We start from the raw sequence: 18661 nt of genomic DNA, 5'->3' as shown, positions 1-18661 counted from the left end.
ATGCTTGCATTGGAAGAGCCAGATTTCCTGACTGTATCCACTAACTATTTTTGTGAGCCTTCGCCACCAACATAGTATAAAACTTACCAGTGTCTCACTGCGAAATGAAGTTTACCACTAAGCATGTACCCCAGCATTTTTGGGGTACCCAACTCTTACTGTGCTTGTGTTGAGATGGGCTGCATTTGACCACGTCACCTTCTCTCTTTCAGGGCGGGACATTATTGGCCTGGCTGAGACTGGTTCTGGAAAGACGGGTGCCTTTGCTTTGCCGATTCTGCAAGCCCTGCTGGAGAAACCTCAGCGCCTCTTCGCACTTGTCCTGACGCCAACCCGGGAGCTGGCCTTCCAGATCTCTGAGCAATTTGAGGCTCTGGGTTCATCGATTGGAGTGAAGTCCGGTTAGTAGTGGGGAAAAGAGTTTGGATGGGAAGAAAGGAGTGATGTTGAGTTTGGATGGGAAGGGAGGAGTAATGTTGAGTTTGGGTGGGAAAAAAAGGTGTAATGTTGAGTTTGGTTGGGAAGTGGGGGGGAGAGAAAGGTTATGATGGGATGTGGTAGACTTGGAGGGAAAAGAAAATTTATAGATGGTGTGAGGTATAGGCATTGGTAGCAAGTTGGTGTAGATTGAGGTTCAAGTCAAGTCACTTTTATTGTCATTTTAACCATAACTGCTGGTACAGTGCATAGTAAAAATGAGACAATGTGTTTTCAGGACCATGGTGTTACATGACACAGTACAAAAACTAGACTGAACTACACAAAAAAAACACCAGACTACAGACCTGCCCAGGACTGCATAAAGTGCACAAAACAGTACAGGCATTACAATAAATAATAAACAAGACAATAGGGCAGTAAGGTGTCAGTCCAGGCTCTGGGGATTGAGGAGTCTGATAGCTTGGGGGAAGAAACTGTTGCATAGTCTGGTTGTGAGAGCCCGAATGCTTCGGTATCTTTTCCCAGACGGCAGGAGGGAGAAGAGTTTGTAGGAGGGGTGCATGGGGTCCTTCATAATGCTGTTTGCTTTGCGGATGCAGCGTGTAGCGTAAATGTCCGTAATGGTGGGAAGAGCGACCCCAATGATCTTCTCAGCTGACCTCACTATCCGCTGCAGGGTCTTCCGATCCAAGATGGTGCAATTTCCGAATCAGGCAGTGATGTAGTTGCTCAGGATGCTCTCAATGCAACCCCCGTAGAATGTGATGAGGATGGGGGGGTGGGAGATGGATTTTCCTCAGCCTTCGCAGAAAGTAGAGACGCTGCTGGGCTTTCTTTGCTATGGAGATTGGTGTCGAAGGACCAGATGAGATACTCTGCCAGGTGAACACCAAGAAATTTGGTGCTCTTAACGATCTCTACCGAGGAACCGTCGACGTTCAGTGGGGAGAGGTTGTGTAATATGTGAGGTGTCCTTTGCCTTTCGTCCCCACTGGAATGCAGTAGTGAAGCCACCTTGTGGCTGGGTCATTTCATGCTTTGTGCATTGCCTGTTATCATCCGTGCCTTTGGTTACAAGATACTAGAATGGTTCATAGTTTTGCTGGGACGTGGTGTTATGGTGAGGACCTCCCCTTTTTTCCTAATCTGATGAATCTGCCTTTTCCCTTGCAGCGGTGATTGTGGGTGGAATTGATATGATGTCACAGAGTCTTGCTTTGGCGAAGAAACCACATGTTATCATAGGTGAGTTTTGGCATCCCTGTGTCCTCCCTCCTCTGCTAAACACTGACATGCTGCCAGCTGTACCTCCAACTTCTGGGTATTCCTTGGCACCTGATGAAGTCTTTTTGTAGGAGTCAGGACCAATGTCTCTATGTCTCAAACTAGCAGAATCTACTTCAATGTGATGAGACGCTGTCAGGGAAATTAATTTGTTAAGGCATTTCAATTAAAGTTAGACACTAATAAATTGTACACGGACTTCAAAGTGACCAGAGAGTACCTTTATTCACGATTAAGGGAAGAATGACTCACTTTTTTTTACAAATGCACACAGAAAGACAGTTACAACAGCCAAGGTTCAAAAAGTCAATCCTGCGTGTTTCATCAATTCTAACAAAAATGCCAGAGGCGGTTTCTTTTCTACCCACAACACACAGATAGGTTGTCAGAACATCCTTGAAACTTGAGAGAGATTATTGCAAGTGTGCTGAGAACCCAGGCCAAAATGGTGAGTCTTCACTTTGAGGAGGGTTCATTAAACCTGAGATGCAGTAAGTCATTGAAGCACGAAAGTAATGTTTGTTTTGTATATCAGTATCAGACTGGTGAAGGAAAACCATACATAAGGTTTAGTTATCAGACACTTGACAGCCCACAGGGTCCTCCCTACAATTTATGACCTTCACTGTCTCCATCTTGTTTACATTGCTATGTTAAGCACTAGAATCAGCTCTCGGCATGTTGTTAATTAAAGAAAGGTGCAGGGTGTTATCAACTCAGATATTTTAAAAGTTTATTCAGCATTTTCTTCCTCAACTAAGTCCCATGGCCTCGTGTTTATTGCAGTAGGGTAAAAGGGTAGCACCACAATTCTCTGCTGATCTAGGCATTCAACAATATAGACACACAATTCTATAGTCTCACAAAGGTATTTACCTGACTCAGTTGGCCAAAATCCTCCACAATGCTACATTTAAATTTTGTGTGAATGAAAGATACAAAGTAAAGGCCTTTACAGATTAGATTTTACACATGATCAAACAACCCAGGCATTGACTTTAACCCAGCAACTATATTTCTTTATTGATCGCTCCCATTCTAGCTCCCCTCTTACCCCTTCTCTTCCCCTGCCTATTACTGCCCTCTAAGTCCTGATGAAGGGTCTCAGCCCGAGACATCGACTGTTTACTCTTTTCCCTAGATGCTGCCTGGCCTGCTGAGCTCCTCCAACATTTTGTGTATTGCTTGGATTTCAAGCATCTGCAGATTTTCTCTTGCTTTGTGACTGCCCTTTCTCCTGTGGTGCAACGAGGAGAAAAATGCAAAAATGGTGCAAAAATCCTATAAGATTTTTTCTTCTTCAGCCCTTAAATTATTTCACCTATCACCTCCCAGCTTCTCACTTCAACGTCCCCTGGTCTCATCTATCACCTGCCAGCTTGTACTCCTTTGCCTCCCTGCCGTCTTATTCTGGCCTCCTCTCCTTCGTTTCCAGTCCCGATGAAGGGTCTTAGAAGCATAGGACATTACAGCACAGAACCAGGCCTTTTGGCCCTTCTTGGCTGTGCTGAACCACTTTTTTGCCTAGTCCCACTGATCTGCACCTGGACCATATCCCTCCATACACCATGTATCTGTTCAAGTTTTTCTTAAATGTTAAAAGTGAGCCTGCATTTACAATTTCATCTGGCAGCTCATTCCACACTCCCACCACTCTCTGTGTGAAGAAGCCCCCCTAATGTTCCCTTTAAACTTTCCCCCTTCACCCTTAACCCATGTCCTTTTTTTTTCTCCCCTAGCCTCAGTAAAAAAAGCCTGATTGCATTCACTATCTATACCCATCATAATTTTATATACCTCTATCAAATCTCCCCTCACCCTTCTACACTCCAAGGAATAAAGTCCTAACCTATTGAACCTTTCTCTGTAACTCAGTTTCTCAAGTCCTAGCAACATCTTTGTAAACCTTCTCTGCACTCTTTCAACCTTATTAATATCCTTCCTGTAATTCTTGGCCCAAAACGTTGGCTCTTTATTCCTCTGCTGCCTGAGTTCCTCCAGTACGTCTGTGCGTCCCTCCCTCCCCTCCCTGCAATCCCACGATTTAATCTTAGCCTAATCACGGGACAGTTGGATCAACACAAAATTGCTCTTTTCTTGCTTCAGTACCTTCAGCTAGATGTCAATCAAATCTTCACTATGCATCAGGGTTTTTTTTTAGCTATTTAGCACAAGGCTGTATTCCTGTGCTTAAGATTTACCTCTCCCAGTCCCCGGGGATCATGGATGACTCACTTCCACTCTGGCTTTTAAAGAATCTGAGAGAGCAGTGTGCAGAATCTTTCACGGTTGCTGAAGGATAATTTGTGAGCTGGTGTATTCCTTCCACTGAGGTACTTGAGCTCCCTGTGCGTGCACTCAAAATTCTTATTACCATCCCAAATGGTTCTTCCCAATTTGTTTGGGAAAGGGCCAGGAATTCCTGGGAGTCTGTAGGGTTATAGCATTTTTCAAGGAGATTCTATGCACGTTCTTGAAACTCTTCCTCTGTGCACCTGGTCATCTCTTTCTTTGCCAGAGCTCCGAACATTGTCCATTTTGGAAGTCCACTATCTGGTTTTCAATAATGTGGTCTGCAAAAAAATTGCTATAATGTTTTTGATGTGTTACCTATAGCCAAAGTTTTGCAAGGGGTTCATTTTTTCCGTGTTCCCCTCTTAGGTAAGGTCTCAATTTCATGCAGCCATAAATCTTGAATAGGGGCCACATGGCATATTGGATTCTGCAGTAAGAGCAGCAATAGTTACTGCATTAGTCCTCACTCCTAGATCAGAACACATTCTTTAAACTGGAGGCACTTAATGCAGAAGACCATAGACAACAGGAGCATAATTTGGCCCGTCTTGTCTGCCCTGCCATTCCGTCATGGCTGATTTATTATCTCTCTCCATCCCATTCTCCTACCTTCTCGCCGTAACCTTTGAAAGCTCACAAATCAGAAACCTCTGCTTGAAACGTTCCCAATAACTTGGCCTCTCCAGACGTTCACAGCAATGAATTCCACTGAATTTCACCACCCTCTGGCAGAAGAAATTTCCCCCTCATCTCTGTTGTAAAGGGTCATCCTATTTTGAGGCTATACCCTCTGGTGCTAGAACCCCTATTACTGGAACCATTCTCTCCACTCTGTCTCGGCCTTTCAATATTCGATAGGTTTCAGTGAGATCCCCCTCATTGTTTTAAACTCCAGCGAGTACAGGCCTGGAGCCATCAAGTGCTCCTCGTGCATTAAAGTGGAAGAGAGATACTGCCCGAGTTAATTTCTCCCTGTGGCCTTGCACGATGGTCACCCGTGACTCCCACGTAGAAGTAGTGAGAATTGAGAGGCCTCAGGGCGGGGAGCTTCAGTGTTGTTGTGCCATTTCCATGATTTGTTTCTAAAATTGCTCTCTCTCCTCCAGCCACGCCAGGCCGCCTGATGGATCACCTGCAGAATACGAAGGGCTTTAATCTGCGAGCGCTCAAGTACCTGGTGATGGATGAAGCTGACAGAATCCTTAACATGGACTTTGAAGTTGAAGTATGTGAACAAGGATTTCTCATGCTTTCCTCATTTGTTTCTGGGATATTTCCATTTGATTGATGCTGCAGGATTTAATTGGAACCTTTCGGGACTTTGAGGAGTTTTGTTTGATGGTGTAGTCTCACTGACTGTACTGTGATAACTGAGGTGATCAAGATGTTTGAGGTATAAGTACCCTAGGGCATTGTATTGTTCAGAATTGCACACTGGGATCAGGCAGACAGAACTTTGTCGCAATGTCAAACCTCTGACAATGACGTATATATCCTCATTGCTGCCCAAGGCCGGAGTGGGGCTTTAACCAGGGACTTTCTGTTTCATAGAACATAGGCCAGTACAAAACACGAAAAGTACTTCAGCCCACAGTGTTGTGCTGAAATAGCTTAAAAATAAAAGTAAATCAAAACTAATCCCTCCTACCTACGCTATGTCCCTATCCCTCCACCTTCCTCATATTCATGTGCCTATCTAAGCACCTCTTAAAAGCCTCCAGTGTAGTTGCTTCCACCATCATACCAAGCATCCACCACCCTCTGAGTAAAAAAACTTAACCCTCGCATCCTACCTACCCCGCTCGTCTTCAATGCATGCCTTCTGGTTTTAGACACTTCAGCCCTGGGGTGCTCCCTGTCTATTCTATATTTGCCTCTTATAATCTTATAAACCTCCATCATATCTCGCTTCTTCCTCCGCTGCTGCGGATAAAACAACTCGAGTTTATCCAGCCTCTCGTGATAGCACAAGCTCTCCAAAGCAGGCAGCGTCCTGGTAAACCTTTTCTGCACCCTCTCCAAAGCCTCAGCATCCTTCCTAGCTGGAATTGTACACAATGCTCCAGATGCAGCTTAACCAGAGTTTAATAAATTTGCAACATAACCTCTTGAGTTTTGAGCTCGAGTCCTGATGGTCTGCTTACTGATTAACACTGCCTGGATGGCAGAGCAAATGGAGAGGAATAGAACACAGAAGCAGGCCCATCGGCCCATCTGCGTCAAGCACCCATTTTGTTCTCACCAACTCTTCTCAGATTCTATCCCTTGCCCTCCTCACTAGAGGCAATTTGCAGTGGCCAATGAGCCTAGCAGTTTGATGTGCGGGAGGACACCAGAGCCCCCGGGGGTGGTGGTGGGGGGGGAAGCTGACACAGTCCCTGTGTAAAGTGTGTACAATCTCTGCACAGCAGCGGAGGTTGCGATCGAACCGGGCTTGCTGGTGCTCTGGGGAAGCGGGTCTGTCAGCTCTGCTACACTGCAGTCCCAAATGTTCATTCAATTCCAATAATCTTCAATGCCTGCTCCTAAGAAGCAGAACCTGTTCCTCCAAACCAGACTCGCCCCTCGACCAAAGAGCAGAGAGGGCAACTTTGCTGTTGTCCTGTCATGCTGGTTTCATAGATAACATCATCATTAGAAAATATTTTGGGGCATCCTAGAGTTGTAAAATCTCGTAGAGTAAGACAGCATGGAAACAGGTCCTTTAGCCCAGCTGGTCCGTGCTGACCGTTGTGCCCACCAAACTCGTTTCATTTATCTGTCTTGAAAGGTAATCCAGAAGTACAAGTTGCGTATATAGAGTGGATTCCAGTTAACTGGGCCATCAGCTTATTTGTGCAGCTTAATTGGGAAGCCGCTTATTTGGGGCAACTCGTAAACAATAAAACTGAATGGAGAAAATAGCCGGGATTCCCTTCATTTATTTGGGACACGTTGTTGCTTGTCGGGACAGCAGACTGTTACCTAAAAGAGAGAGAAGACTATTCTGCCCTTCTGGCCTACTGTGCCATCTGCAGACCACAGCTGATCTGCCTCCATTATCTTCCAGCTCAATCTCTATATCCTTTGATTCTCTCAATGATCAGAATCAATTTGTATTTTATCTCCAACGAGCACAGTTACAGACCTTACACAGTGATCTGGGCTAGAGTGTTCCGAAGTTTCGTGACTAAGAACTTTCTCTTCATCTTAATCCTAACCCTTGCTCTGAGAAGTGCCTCTTGGTCTGAGGGAAGTGCCTTTTGTGCACTTTGTCAAGCCCTAAGTAAACATTGTGTGTTTTGATGAGTTCTCCTTTTATTCTTATCCAGTCTAGAGAATATATTTCCTTTAGTGCCCATGTCATTTGCTTGAAGAGATCCTGAACTAGCAAGAGTGGAAACATTCTGTGGCATTGAGTCGTGTCATTGGGTGAATTAACCTGTATTCTGTATTTTGGCCAGTAGATGGTGCCATTGTCCTGTGGAAACATTCTGTGGCATTGAGTCGTGTCATTGGGTGAATTAACCTGTATTCTGTATTTTGGCCAGTAGATGGTGCCATTGTCCTGTGGAAACATTCTGTGGCATTGAGTCGTGTCATTGGGTGAATTAACCTGTATTCTGTACATTGGCCAATAGATGGTGCCATTGTCCTGTGGAAACATTCTGTGGCATTGAGTCGTGTCATTGGGTGAATTAACCTGTATTCTGTACATTGGCCAATAGATGCTGCAGAAAGCGATTAGACTAATGTTTAATATTCATTCCACTGTTTGTTGGAATACTGTTTCTCTAGGCAGTTGGTGCACAGAGTTATTTGAGTTACTGTCATCTTCCTGTCAGCTTGAGCCAGACTTGCCATTCTCCTCTGACCTCTCATTAAACAGGGGTTTTTGCCTGAAGAACTGCTGCTCACTGATGTGTTTTGATTCTTCTCACTAGTCTCTGTAAACTCTAGAACGGGGATTCCCAACCTTTCATTTTATATGCCAATGAGCCTTACCATTAACCGAAGGGTCTGTGAATCCCAGGATGGGAGCCCTTGCTGTAGAGACTGCTGTGCGTGAAAATACCAGGAGATCAGTGCATTGAGCTGCTGCCACATGATTGGCTGATTAGATGCTTGTGTTAACATACAGTGGCACCTAGAAATTATCCACTGAGTGTATTTTTAATGGGTGATGTAGGACTTGTTAATTGTGGGGAATAGACCTTTGAATGTAAAGTCCGCTTTCTTATTATGTTTCTCTGACCCATAATTTTTTTTCCGTAGGTTGATAAAATTCTCAAGGTGATTCCCAGAGAGCGGAAAACCTATCTGTTCTCAGCTACGATGACTAAGAAGGTAAGGGAGGTGTTAAAGTTGAATTTGAATAAAACACTGGAGATCAGATTCTTATAGTTACTGCAGTTTATTGCACACCCTCCTGAAAGGAGTTTGGGACCAATTCGTCAAAGGGAGGGCAAGTAAGTACTGCCGACACCTGACAAGTGGGCCTTCTCCCTCAGGTTACAGCGATAGATTTGTAGATAGTAAGCCCCTTACATTACTACTGCAAGATGTTATTTGAACTGGTACGCCAAGTCTGTTTGTGCAGTACTTAGTTACAGATAAGGGAGTCCGCTAGGTCGAGACTTAATTACAGATGGATGTTCATTCCTGTCCTTATCGGTGAGCCCGCCTCCCCCTACTCAAACGAGAGTACAATGTACAATGTTATCAATCTCTGAAATGTCTCTCTGAAGACAGAGTTTACTTCAGTTCAAAAATTCCTATACAATCCCAATTCTTTCAGCCAGAGGTTACATAGGTTCAAGATAATTTTTATATCTGCAGTTCCTCAGAGGGGTGTACTGAAACAGGTTTATTTAATGTACCTGTGTGCATGCGTCTGATGGAGGACCTCAGTGCTCGTGGTGATAGAGAGGGTAGGTGTCGCCTGAGAGAGGTTAAGTAAAACTCTACAGCTGCTAATGTACAAACCTCATTCCGAAGGAGAACTAGCGGAACCAACAAGAAACCTGGTTCAATTATTAGTATCTTTAAAAGTTGCAGTGTTTTTTTCTTTCTGGAGCTGCTTCTGTCTGCTCTCGTGTGTCTTTCTCACACTCCACCTCTCCCTCCCCTCATCAGGTACAGAAGCTCCAGCGAGCTGCCCTGAAAGACCCGGTGAAATGTGCCGTATCAACCAAGTACCAGACAGTGGAGAAGCTGCAACAATATTACGTATTTATTCCTTCCAAGTTCAAGGTACCGCGCATTTAAACAGTCTTTCGCTGATTTAGTGATCCGATGTTTTCTGCTTGTGGGATGCTGACAAAGGAAATTTTATACCTCTAGAGCTTGTCTGCCACTTTACATAGTGGAATTGGGATGGCACTGTAGCGTAGTGGCTAGCATAACATCTTACAGCGCCAGTGACCCAGATTCAATTCTTGCCACTGTTTGTATGTAATTTGCGTGTTTTCTCCATGATCCCGTGTGTTTCCTTCGGGTGGTCCTGATTCCTTCCACATTCCAAAGATGTACCGGTCGGGGTTAGTGAGTTGTTGGCCTGCTGTGTTGGTGCCAGATGCATGTTGACATTACTGGACTGCCCCGGCCCATCGAACTTGGCGCAGACGACAAATTACACTATGTTTGGATGTACATGTGAGAAGTAAAAAGCTAAATTTTACTTTTAATCAGAAATTGAAAGGAAAATGTTGATGTTCCAATTAATAATATTAGCTATGGGCCACAGAAAATAATTGGATCTGTGTTCTGGATTGAGCGAATAGCTCACATGGTGGGAAGTTCCATGATTTGTCTGGTTTTCCGCTAGGATTGTTACCTGGTTTACATTCTCAATGAGCTTGCTGGGAATTCCTTCATCATCTTCTGCAGCACGTGTAACAATACCCAGCGCACAGCGTTGCTCCTTCGCAATCTCGGATTTACCGCCATTCCCTTGCATGGCCAGCTGAATCAGGTGGGCTGACGCTCTTTACACTTCCAAGTGACGAATTTGTCTTGTGATTCTGTTTAAAATCCTTTCCTTGGCGTTTTTTTTTATTAAATCAATTGCAGAACAAACGATTGGGTGCTTTGAATAAGTTCAAGGCCAAGTCTCGGTCGATCTTGCTAGCTACGGATGTGGCGAGCCGGGGCCTGGATATTCCTCATGTGGATGTGGTTATAAACTTCGACATTCCCACGCATTCTAAGGTAAGCCTGGGACAGAACATTGTATGTGGACCAATGGCACAGTCCAGGCCCTTCAGCCCATGATGTTGTACCAACCTTTTAACCTATTCTAAAATCTATCTAACCCTTCCCTCCATTCTTCTATCATCCACATGCCTAAGAGTCTCTTGAACGTCCCTAATGTATCTTCCTCTATCAGCACTGCCAACAGCACGTTCCAATCACTCGCCACTCAGTGTTTAAAAAAAAATACTTGCCTCTGACATCTCTCCTATACTTTCCTCCAGTCATCTTAAAATTATGCCCCCTTGTAATAGCAATTTCCACCCTGGGATAAAGTCTCCTGTCTGTCCTCTTGATCTAACTCTGTTGAAATTTGAAAGGTCTAAATCAGAGGCTCCCAGCCATGAACCAATACCATTCATCAAGGGCTCTGTGGACCTCAGGTTGGAAACCACTGGCCAGGCTGGAGTGGATGTTTTTGATATTGCGGGAGTCTAGAACCAGAGGGCACAAGCTCAGAATAATGACCATTTAGAACGGAGATGAGGAGGAATTTCTTTAGCCGGAGGGTGGTGAATCTGTGGACTTTGTTGCCATAGGCAGCTGTGAGGGCCAGGTCATTGGGTGTATTTAAGGGGGAGGTTGACAGGTTGTTCATTAGTCAGGTGTGAAAGATTCAGGAGGAGGGAGGAAGACAGGAGAATGGGACTGAGAGGAAAATGGATCGGCCATAATCAATTGGCCTAATTCCGCTCTTGTATCTTACTGTCTTGTCTATGTCACTTATGCAGAAAATAACTTCTTCATAGAACATGTGGACCTCTGTGCATTAGCTGATCAGATAAATGTGAGGTGTTGCAAATGCATGGAGACAGTACATGGTTAAGGGCAAGATACTTAGCAGTGCTGCTGAGTAGAGAGATCTTGGGATATTTGAAGGTGGCTACACTGGTTGATAAGGTGGTTAAGAAGGCTTATGGAATGCTCGGTTTTATTAGTTGAGACGTCCAGTTCAAAAGTCAGGTTTATATGTTGCATCTTTATAAAACTCTGGTGAGGCCACAGCTGGAGTATTGGGTACAGTTCTGGTTGCCCCACTCTCGGAGGGATGTTGAAGCTTGGGTGCGGAAGTGTTTCACCAGGGTGCTGCCTGGTTTACTGTCACGAGAGGCTGGATAAACCTGGCTCGTTTTCTGTGGAGTGCTGGATCCGAGCTGAGGGGAGATCTGATAGGGAGTTACAAGATTATGAGAGGCATGGACAGGGAGCATCTGTTTCCCAGGGTTGAAGTGCCTAATATCAGAGGGCACGTGTGATGGTGAGAAGGGGTAGTTTCAGGGGGATATGAGGGGTACATCTTTTACTCAGTTGTTGTAGGTAGGAGGAATTAGTGTTTGGAAGTTCTTGATTTGCTTTTGGCACAACATTGTGGGCCGAATGGCCTGTTTGTGTGCTAAACTCTTCTATGTTCTATATGAAGGGTAAACTGAGGGCAATGGAATAAGTGCTAATCAGCTCCCATTAGGTAATGTTCTGAGTTAGCTGACTTCAGTCAGTGTTCTGCAATTAACTGCAGTACCATTGAATGTGAGGAATCAGCCAAAGGTTCTCCTGCTCATTGTTTGTTGTTTTTGGGCAGTAGGGATTTGGATGTGATACTGGAGTTATAGAGAAGTACAGCACAGAAGCAATCCCTTTGGCCCATCTACTCCATGCCAAACTATTTAAACCACCTACTTCCATCAACCATCACCGGGACCATAGCCCTCCATACCTCTACCGTCCATGTCCCTGTCTAAACTTCTCTTAAATGTTGAACTCGGACTCGCTTGCACCACCTATGCTCGTTCCACACTCTCACAACCCTCTGAGTGAAGACATTTCCCCTCATGTTCCCCTTCGAGTTCTCACCTTTCACCCTTAACCCACGACCTCTAGTTGTAGTCCCACCCTTCCCAGTAGAACTTAGCACAGGAAAAGGCCATTTGCCCCATGATGGGCTGAACCAGCTAAAAAGCAAATCAGAAACACCCAAACACTAATCCCTCCTACCTGCACCACGTCCTTATCCCTCCACCTTCCTCACATCCATGTGCCTATCCAAATGTCTCTGAAAAGCCTCTAATGTATTTGCCTCCACCATCATACCAGGCATTCACCACTCTCTGAGTAAAAAAAACTTACCCCCTCACATCCCTCTTGATCCTTTCAGTGTCTGGGAGCTTAGAAACAGCAGATGTGCGTGAGGTTACGAGAAGCATTGAGTAGCTTTGTTACCGATTTCCTCCCCACTTCGCCCCGCTCCCCTCTGCGAGGCAGCTTGCGGATGCTCGTCACGTTTCCTGTGTGTGCGGCTGCGCAGTTCGCCCCAATTTAACGCAAGCCTGATTTTTATCTTGCAGGATTACATCCATCGGGTGGGGCGCACAGCCAGAGCCGGCCGCTCGGGGAAGTCCATCACCTTCGTCACCCAGTAAGTTTTGCTCGTTGAGGTGTGGCACTCATTCAACTTGCTACTGAAGTGACCAGACGGAGTTTTGGGGAAGAGGACAGCCCCTCGTAGATTACCTGTCTTCACGAAACCTAGTGCGTGTTCGGAGTGCGGAATACCCAGTAAGGTGAACGTGGCATATGCTAAGGGTGGCGGTAACGCAGCAGTAAGCTGAGTGCCAAGCGCCGTAAAACGAGAGAGAGATGCTAATAATCAAGGGTATATTGAGATCAAGGAGGTTTGTGTGTGTTTTTTTTGCTATGGATTTCCAGCATCTGTCTTGTGCTTAAGAGAGGAGATTACTGAAGCCTTGACAAAGAACTTTATATCTTATCTGGCCAGAGATGAGTTATCAGTCTGGCAGCCTGTCCTGGGGTTGGTCCTTTCTGTGTATGTGAATGGGTGGGTAGGTCGGGAAGGTGGGAAAAGGACTTTGCTGTGCTGTTTTGATGTTGTTGCTGCTGCTTGTGTTCTGCAGAACATTGTGGACATGCTGTGTTGGTGCTGGAATGTGCGGCAACATTTGTGGCCTCGGGCGTGTTGGTTGTTAACGCAAACAACACATTTCACTGTATGCCTCGATTTTTCATGTGATCATAACTGTGAGTTTGGCTGGAGAGTAGCCAGTGCTGTTTCCTTTGAGAAGGACAATGGGGATTATTTAGGAAATTATAGACTGGTGGTAGAGAAACTATTGGAGAACATTTTAGGGGTAGAACTATTATGAGGAATAATGGGTTTGGGGTAAGTTGTATCGTACAAACTTAATTGAAATTTTTTTGATGAGATAATGAGTAGATTGTGGATAGGACAGTGGATGTTATCTACGTGGACTTCAGTAGGGCATTCGACAAGGTGGTAGCTCATTAGGGTATAAAGATGTATTCATGATCCACAGTAACTTAATATTTTCGTAGGGGTATTGAGGACTATGGTGCAGGTCAGTGGCAGTTTAAATAGTTCAGCATGGACTAGATGGGCCAAAGGGTCTGTTTTTGTGCTTATACGGTTCTATGACTATGGACTTGAAATTGGATAGAGCATAGAAGACAGAGGGTAGTGAGTAGTGGAGGGGTGTTAATCTGACTGAGAGTCAGCGACCAGTGCTGGGACTTCTGTTGTCTGTGTTATGTATAACGGACTTGGATGCAAGTGTCGAACGGGTGATTGGTAAGTTTGCTGGTGACACCACAAAGTGCTGAAGTGATAAGAAAGTTGTCAAAGGACACTGCAGGATATTGATCAATTGCAGATCTGTATCAACAGAGAAATGGTGACCAGTTTAATTTGGGCAAGTGTGAGTTGTGCTTTGTGAGGTTAAATGTAAGGGGCGTGTGTAAGTAAATGGCAGGACCTTGGTGAGGCGGTATCTTTGACAGTGACCCAAGGGCTGTCCGCACCAGCCTAGTGAAGGGGGTGGGGGAGGGAGTCATTCCACCAGGGGCGAGACTGGTTTAGAGCAGACGGCAGTGGGAAGTTGGTTGTATAAGGTGGGGCTTGATGGAGTTATGGGCAGTGTAGTTTGATTGCAGTTGCAATTTGGGAAACGTGGCAACGACTTTCTATCTAGGACATTTATTGGGGTGATAAATAGAAGCTGTTTCAGTTATTAGGATGAGTATTAATTATGGGTATGGAGTATAAGAGAAAACTGCCCCTAAATTCTCCTCCCACTCCTTTCTTGCTGTTTCCATTCCCCATTCTGGTTCCCCTCTTGCCTCTTCTCCTCACCTGCTTGTCACTTCTCTCCTCCTTCCCTTTCCTCCATGGTCCTCTCCTTTTAGGTTCCTTCTTCAGCCCTTTATCTTTTTCACTTAACTCCTCTCACTTCCTTACCCTTCACCTGGGCTCACCTGCCAGCTTGTACACCTTCCCCTCACCCCACCATCTTACTCTGGTTTCTGCCCTCTTCTTTTCCAGTTTTGTTGAAGGGCCACGGCCCAAAATGTTAACTGTTCTCTGGAGGTGCTTGCTGCCCAAACTGCTGAGTTCCTCCAGTACTCAGTGAGTTGTGTGTGTGTGTCCTGCTCTGATTTAAATTGCCTCCTGGGGTCCTCCATCCAAGAGGACAGACAAGCCTTAGTTCAACATGTCATTGGGAAGGTGACCTCTTTCCCCCCCAAGTGGGACAACGTGGAAACCCCCCGTCTTGCATTGGCACTGAGTATTTTTGAGGTGGCTGCCTCATCATCAAGGACCCCCACCAGCCCATGTTGTCTCCACACTGCTGCTATCAGGAAGGAGGTACAGAAGCCTTTTGTCCCCGCCACCAGGTTCAGAATCAGTTACTATCCCTCAGCCATTGGACTCCTGAACCAGAGTGGATAAATTCACTTACCTCAACACTGAACTGATTCCACAGCCTATCACTCACTTACAGGACTCTTACCACTCAAGTCCTCAATATTATTTATCAGTTATTTATTGTTGTTATTTAGTTTTTCTTTTTGTACTTGCATGGTTTGTTATCTTTTACATACCGGTTACTTGTCCGTCTTTGTGTGCAGATTTTCACTGATTCTATTGTGTTTCTTTGTATTGACTGTGAAGGCTCGCAAGAAAAAAGAACCTGAGGGTAGAATATGGTGACGAAGATGTCTGCCTGTCTACCTCGTTTCCCCCCCAACCCCTCCCAAAATAGACCCTTCTGGTCCTTCAAGCTGCATTGCCCAGCAGTCTCTTGATTTAATCCTGCCCTAATCACGGGACACTTTGCAGTGATCAATTAAGCTACCAACCGGTACATCTTTGGACAGTGGGAAGAAACTGGAGCACCGGGAGGAAACCTACATGGGGGGGGGGGGTGGGGGAGTGTAGAAATTCCTCACGGGCAGTGGCGGGAATTGAACCCGGGTCGCCAGTACTGAGAAAACGCTGTGCTAATCACTACCCTACCGTGCCCCCCCCCCCCCCCCACTTTGATAATAAATTTTATTTGAACTTTGACACAGGCACTGCTGTTGGGGTTTAGTTGTCTGAGACCACTCTCTGGGGCAGACTGAGGAAGGTGCTGCCCGTGGGACTGAGCAGTTTGCCGATCGATGCTCGTAGGTTACAAGTGTTTCAGATTCCTGCTCAGTGGGCTGCAGCTTGGCAAGAAGCATGAATCACGGCATTGTTTTGTGCCCCAGCTCGGACTGTGATGGCTTTGGTCGAGTACAAGCCTGTAACAACCGACAGTCGACCGCCGGCCCTCCCTTGCCTTCCCACAATGATTACGAGGAGTCCCTGCCTGTTAACTGCCACGGTTTAGGGCAGCAATGAAGGTTCTTCATCTCTGGCAGTGTTCGAGGCCTCCTTCATTGTTTCAATGGCTTCCACTCGGTTTTCAGTACAGCCAGTCATGCAAACCTCAGATGGAGACTCAGGAATACCGTCGCACTCAGATGTGGAAGGACTCTTCATTGCTGTTTCTGTTTCAGTTTGTTGTACCATTCAGGGTTGTTGGCCTTCAGCTGAATCCCCGAACCTGGAGGACCGGTAGGGCACTCTTACTCTCTCCTCTACCCTTTGACCTGTTTGGCATGGGTGACACTACCAAGAGCCAAAGAATAAAGACCTGACTCCAGTCAACATAACTCTCCAGGTCATTGAGACATGCAATCCTGCAAACCACATCAAGGTTGTGGTCCTCTTGCAGGAGTTAAGAGGAGAATGTAAAATAAATCAAAACAAATTAGTGTTGGTGGTTTTGCTTTGTGCAGCAGGCCCGACCCTGAGGTGGAGAGAAGGGATTGAAAACAGACTTCTTTTCCAATTTGACCTCATACGGCTGGAGCCAGTTAATCAGCCATTGTGCAACAGAGCTTGTGTTTCCGTGTCTCTGTTTCTTTTGAGACTGTGCGATAATGAGGCCAGAACAAACGAAGCCCTGCCTCTTTTGAGAGACCAGACCCTGAGTCATGCAGGGTTCTGGAGCTGAGTCTCTACGCTGGAAGGCAGCTAAGCTTTGAAGCCCGCACGGCGCTTGGAATGAGTGCTTCTCCTGTGCTGCATACTGAGTTCACATCCCAGCTACTGGCAGCTCTGCCTAAGGTACCCAGGGTGCTGAGCCCTGCATCTGACGTGGGGTGCAGCAGTTAGCTTCAGCTCCCATGTTCTCAGATAGGACATGATAGCACTGGAGAGAATCCATAGGAGGTTCTCAAGAATAGGGTTAGCATATGAGGAACGTTTGATGGCTCAGGGCCTTATCTCAATGGTGATTAGAAGAATGTGGGTGGGATCTCATTGAAGCCTATTGAATATTGAAAGTCCTAGTGTGGAAAGTGTGTTTTCTATAGTGGGGGAGTCATAGACCAGAGGGCACAGCCTCAGAATATAAGTACATAAGTAAAACAGAGAGCAGGAGGAATTTTGTTAGCTGGGGGGGGGGGGGTGGATTTGCGGAGGCCAAGTCATTGGGTATATTTAAAGTGGAGGTTGATAGGTTCTAGGTTAGTAAGGGTGTCAATGTTTATGGGGAGAAGGCAGGAGAATGGGGTTGAGAGGGATAATAAATCAGCCATGATGGAGTGCCGGAGCAGATTCAATGGGCCAAGTGGCATAATTTTACTCCTATGTGTTATGATCTTGCTGCTCATTGAGGTGATGGGATCAGTGAGACTGCACTTCTGTTTAGAATTAAAGAATAGTTACCTTGGTCTACGTCAGAGGTGCACCCACCAAGTCCCGCTTTCCTACCTTCTCTCTGTGGCTTTGAGGTTTTCTTTTCAGGACTTACCTGCCTCTCCTTTGAAAGCTCCGGTTGTATCTGCCTCTACTGCAGATCCTGGCTTTTTAAACACAAAACCTTTCCAGTATTACTTTCATTTCTTTTGCCAGTATCCTCAATCTGTGTTCGTAGTTCTTGATCCCTCCACAAGTGGAAAGTGGATCTCATGGTTCAGCCAGGGCTTCTGGTTGCAGAGGGCTCTCAATGATTTTATGGGGACACACTCATCTATGACTATTTTTATGAAGTCCAAGGCAACCATGGTGTATTCATTCCAATCTGCAGAAGAGTCTTTGAACATGGCCCAGTCCATTGACTGTAAGCAATCCTGGCAGTTTTTGTCTGTTGTCTGTATCCTTCATGGCTTTAATGCCTCAAGCAGATCATCTCACCAACTCCATTTTGCACAGAGGTCTATGAAACTATCAGGGGTATAGATCGGGTAAAGATGAGCAGGCTTTTTCCACTGAGCTTGATGAGACTAGAACTAAAGGTCATAGGCTAAGGGTGAAAGATGAAATGTTTAAGGGGAAAATGAGGGGAAACTTCACTTGAAGGGCAGTGAGAGTGTGGAACGAGCTGCCAGCAGAAGTGGTGGCCGTGGATCCAATTGTAACATTTAAGAGGGGTTTGGATAGGTACGTGGATGGGAGGGGTGTTGAGGGCTATGGTCCAAGTCAATGGGACTAGACAGAATAGTTCAGCATGGACTAGATGGGCTGAAGGGCCTGCTCTGTTCTGCAGTGCTCTATGACTCTTGCATTCCAGGGAAATCCAACCTTGGCCCCTGTCTATCCATGTAATTTAAGTCACTTATCCTTGGAATCATCATAAATATCACGTGTAGCCTCTCCAAAGACTTCCTATCTTTCTTGCAGCATGGCCACTGGAACTGGGCACGGTGTGGATGAACCTGCATGTTTTATAAGGGCACGTCGTGACTTCCTTGCCCTTGTATGTTTGCACTCCAATGGAGTGCCGGGGGCGGTTTGCTGCAGCGTCCAAGCTGGAGCTGGTGCTGCCCCCTCGTGGTCGCTCAGCAGAAGACTGAAGTATTGTGTTCGATTGCAGACTCCTGCAACGTTTATAGAATCAGGGTCTTGTGCTTGCTGTCTTAATGTGCTATATGTCTCTTGTGCTGTGTACGACATTTGTATTGTGTTTTACACCTTGACCCCAGCATAATGCTGTTTTTGACTGTATTCCTTGCTAGTCATGTATGGTTGAATGACACTTGAACTTGAAGGTCCTTGATCCCATATGCT

General features: G+C 45.7%; 1 protein-coding gene across 3 annotated transcripts in view; it reads left to right on the top strand.

Moving 5' to 3' along the window:
- Window positions 1-18661, top strand: part of ddx47 (DEAD (Asp-Glu-Ala-Asp) box polypeptide 47) — a 65207-nt gene that overhangs the window by 31809 nt on the left and 14737 nt on the right. For all 3 annotated transcript variants that reach the window (XM_059953625.1, XM_059953622.1, XM_059953623.1), the window contains exons 4-11: window positions 213-401; window positions 1615-1686; window positions 5127-5245; window positions 8275-8346; window positions 9136-9252; window positions 9827-9973; window positions 10072-10209; window positions 12594-12664. In XM_059953625.1, the coding sequence (XP_059809608.1) occupies window positions 213-401; window positions 1615-1686; window positions 5127-5245; window positions 8275-8346; window positions 9136-9252; window positions 9827-9973; window positions 10072-10209; window positions 12594-12664 (925 nt within the window). The remainder of the gene's footprint in view (window positions 1-212; window positions 402-1614; window positions 1687-5126; window positions 5246-8274; window positions 8347-9135; window positions 9253-9826; window positions 9974-10071; window positions 10210-12593; window positions 12665-18661) is intronic.

This window comes from Hypanus sabinus, chromosome 29 (genome assembly GCF_030144855.1).
Source record: "Hypanus sabinus isolate sHypSab1 chromosome 29, sHypSab1.hap1, whole genome shotgun sequence".
Classification (NCBI taxonomy): Eukaryota; Metazoa; Chordata; class Chondrichthyes; order Myliobatiformes; family Dasyatidae; genus Hypanus; species Hypanus sabinus.
This window is presented reverse-complemented; position numbering and strand designations above follow the sequence as displayed.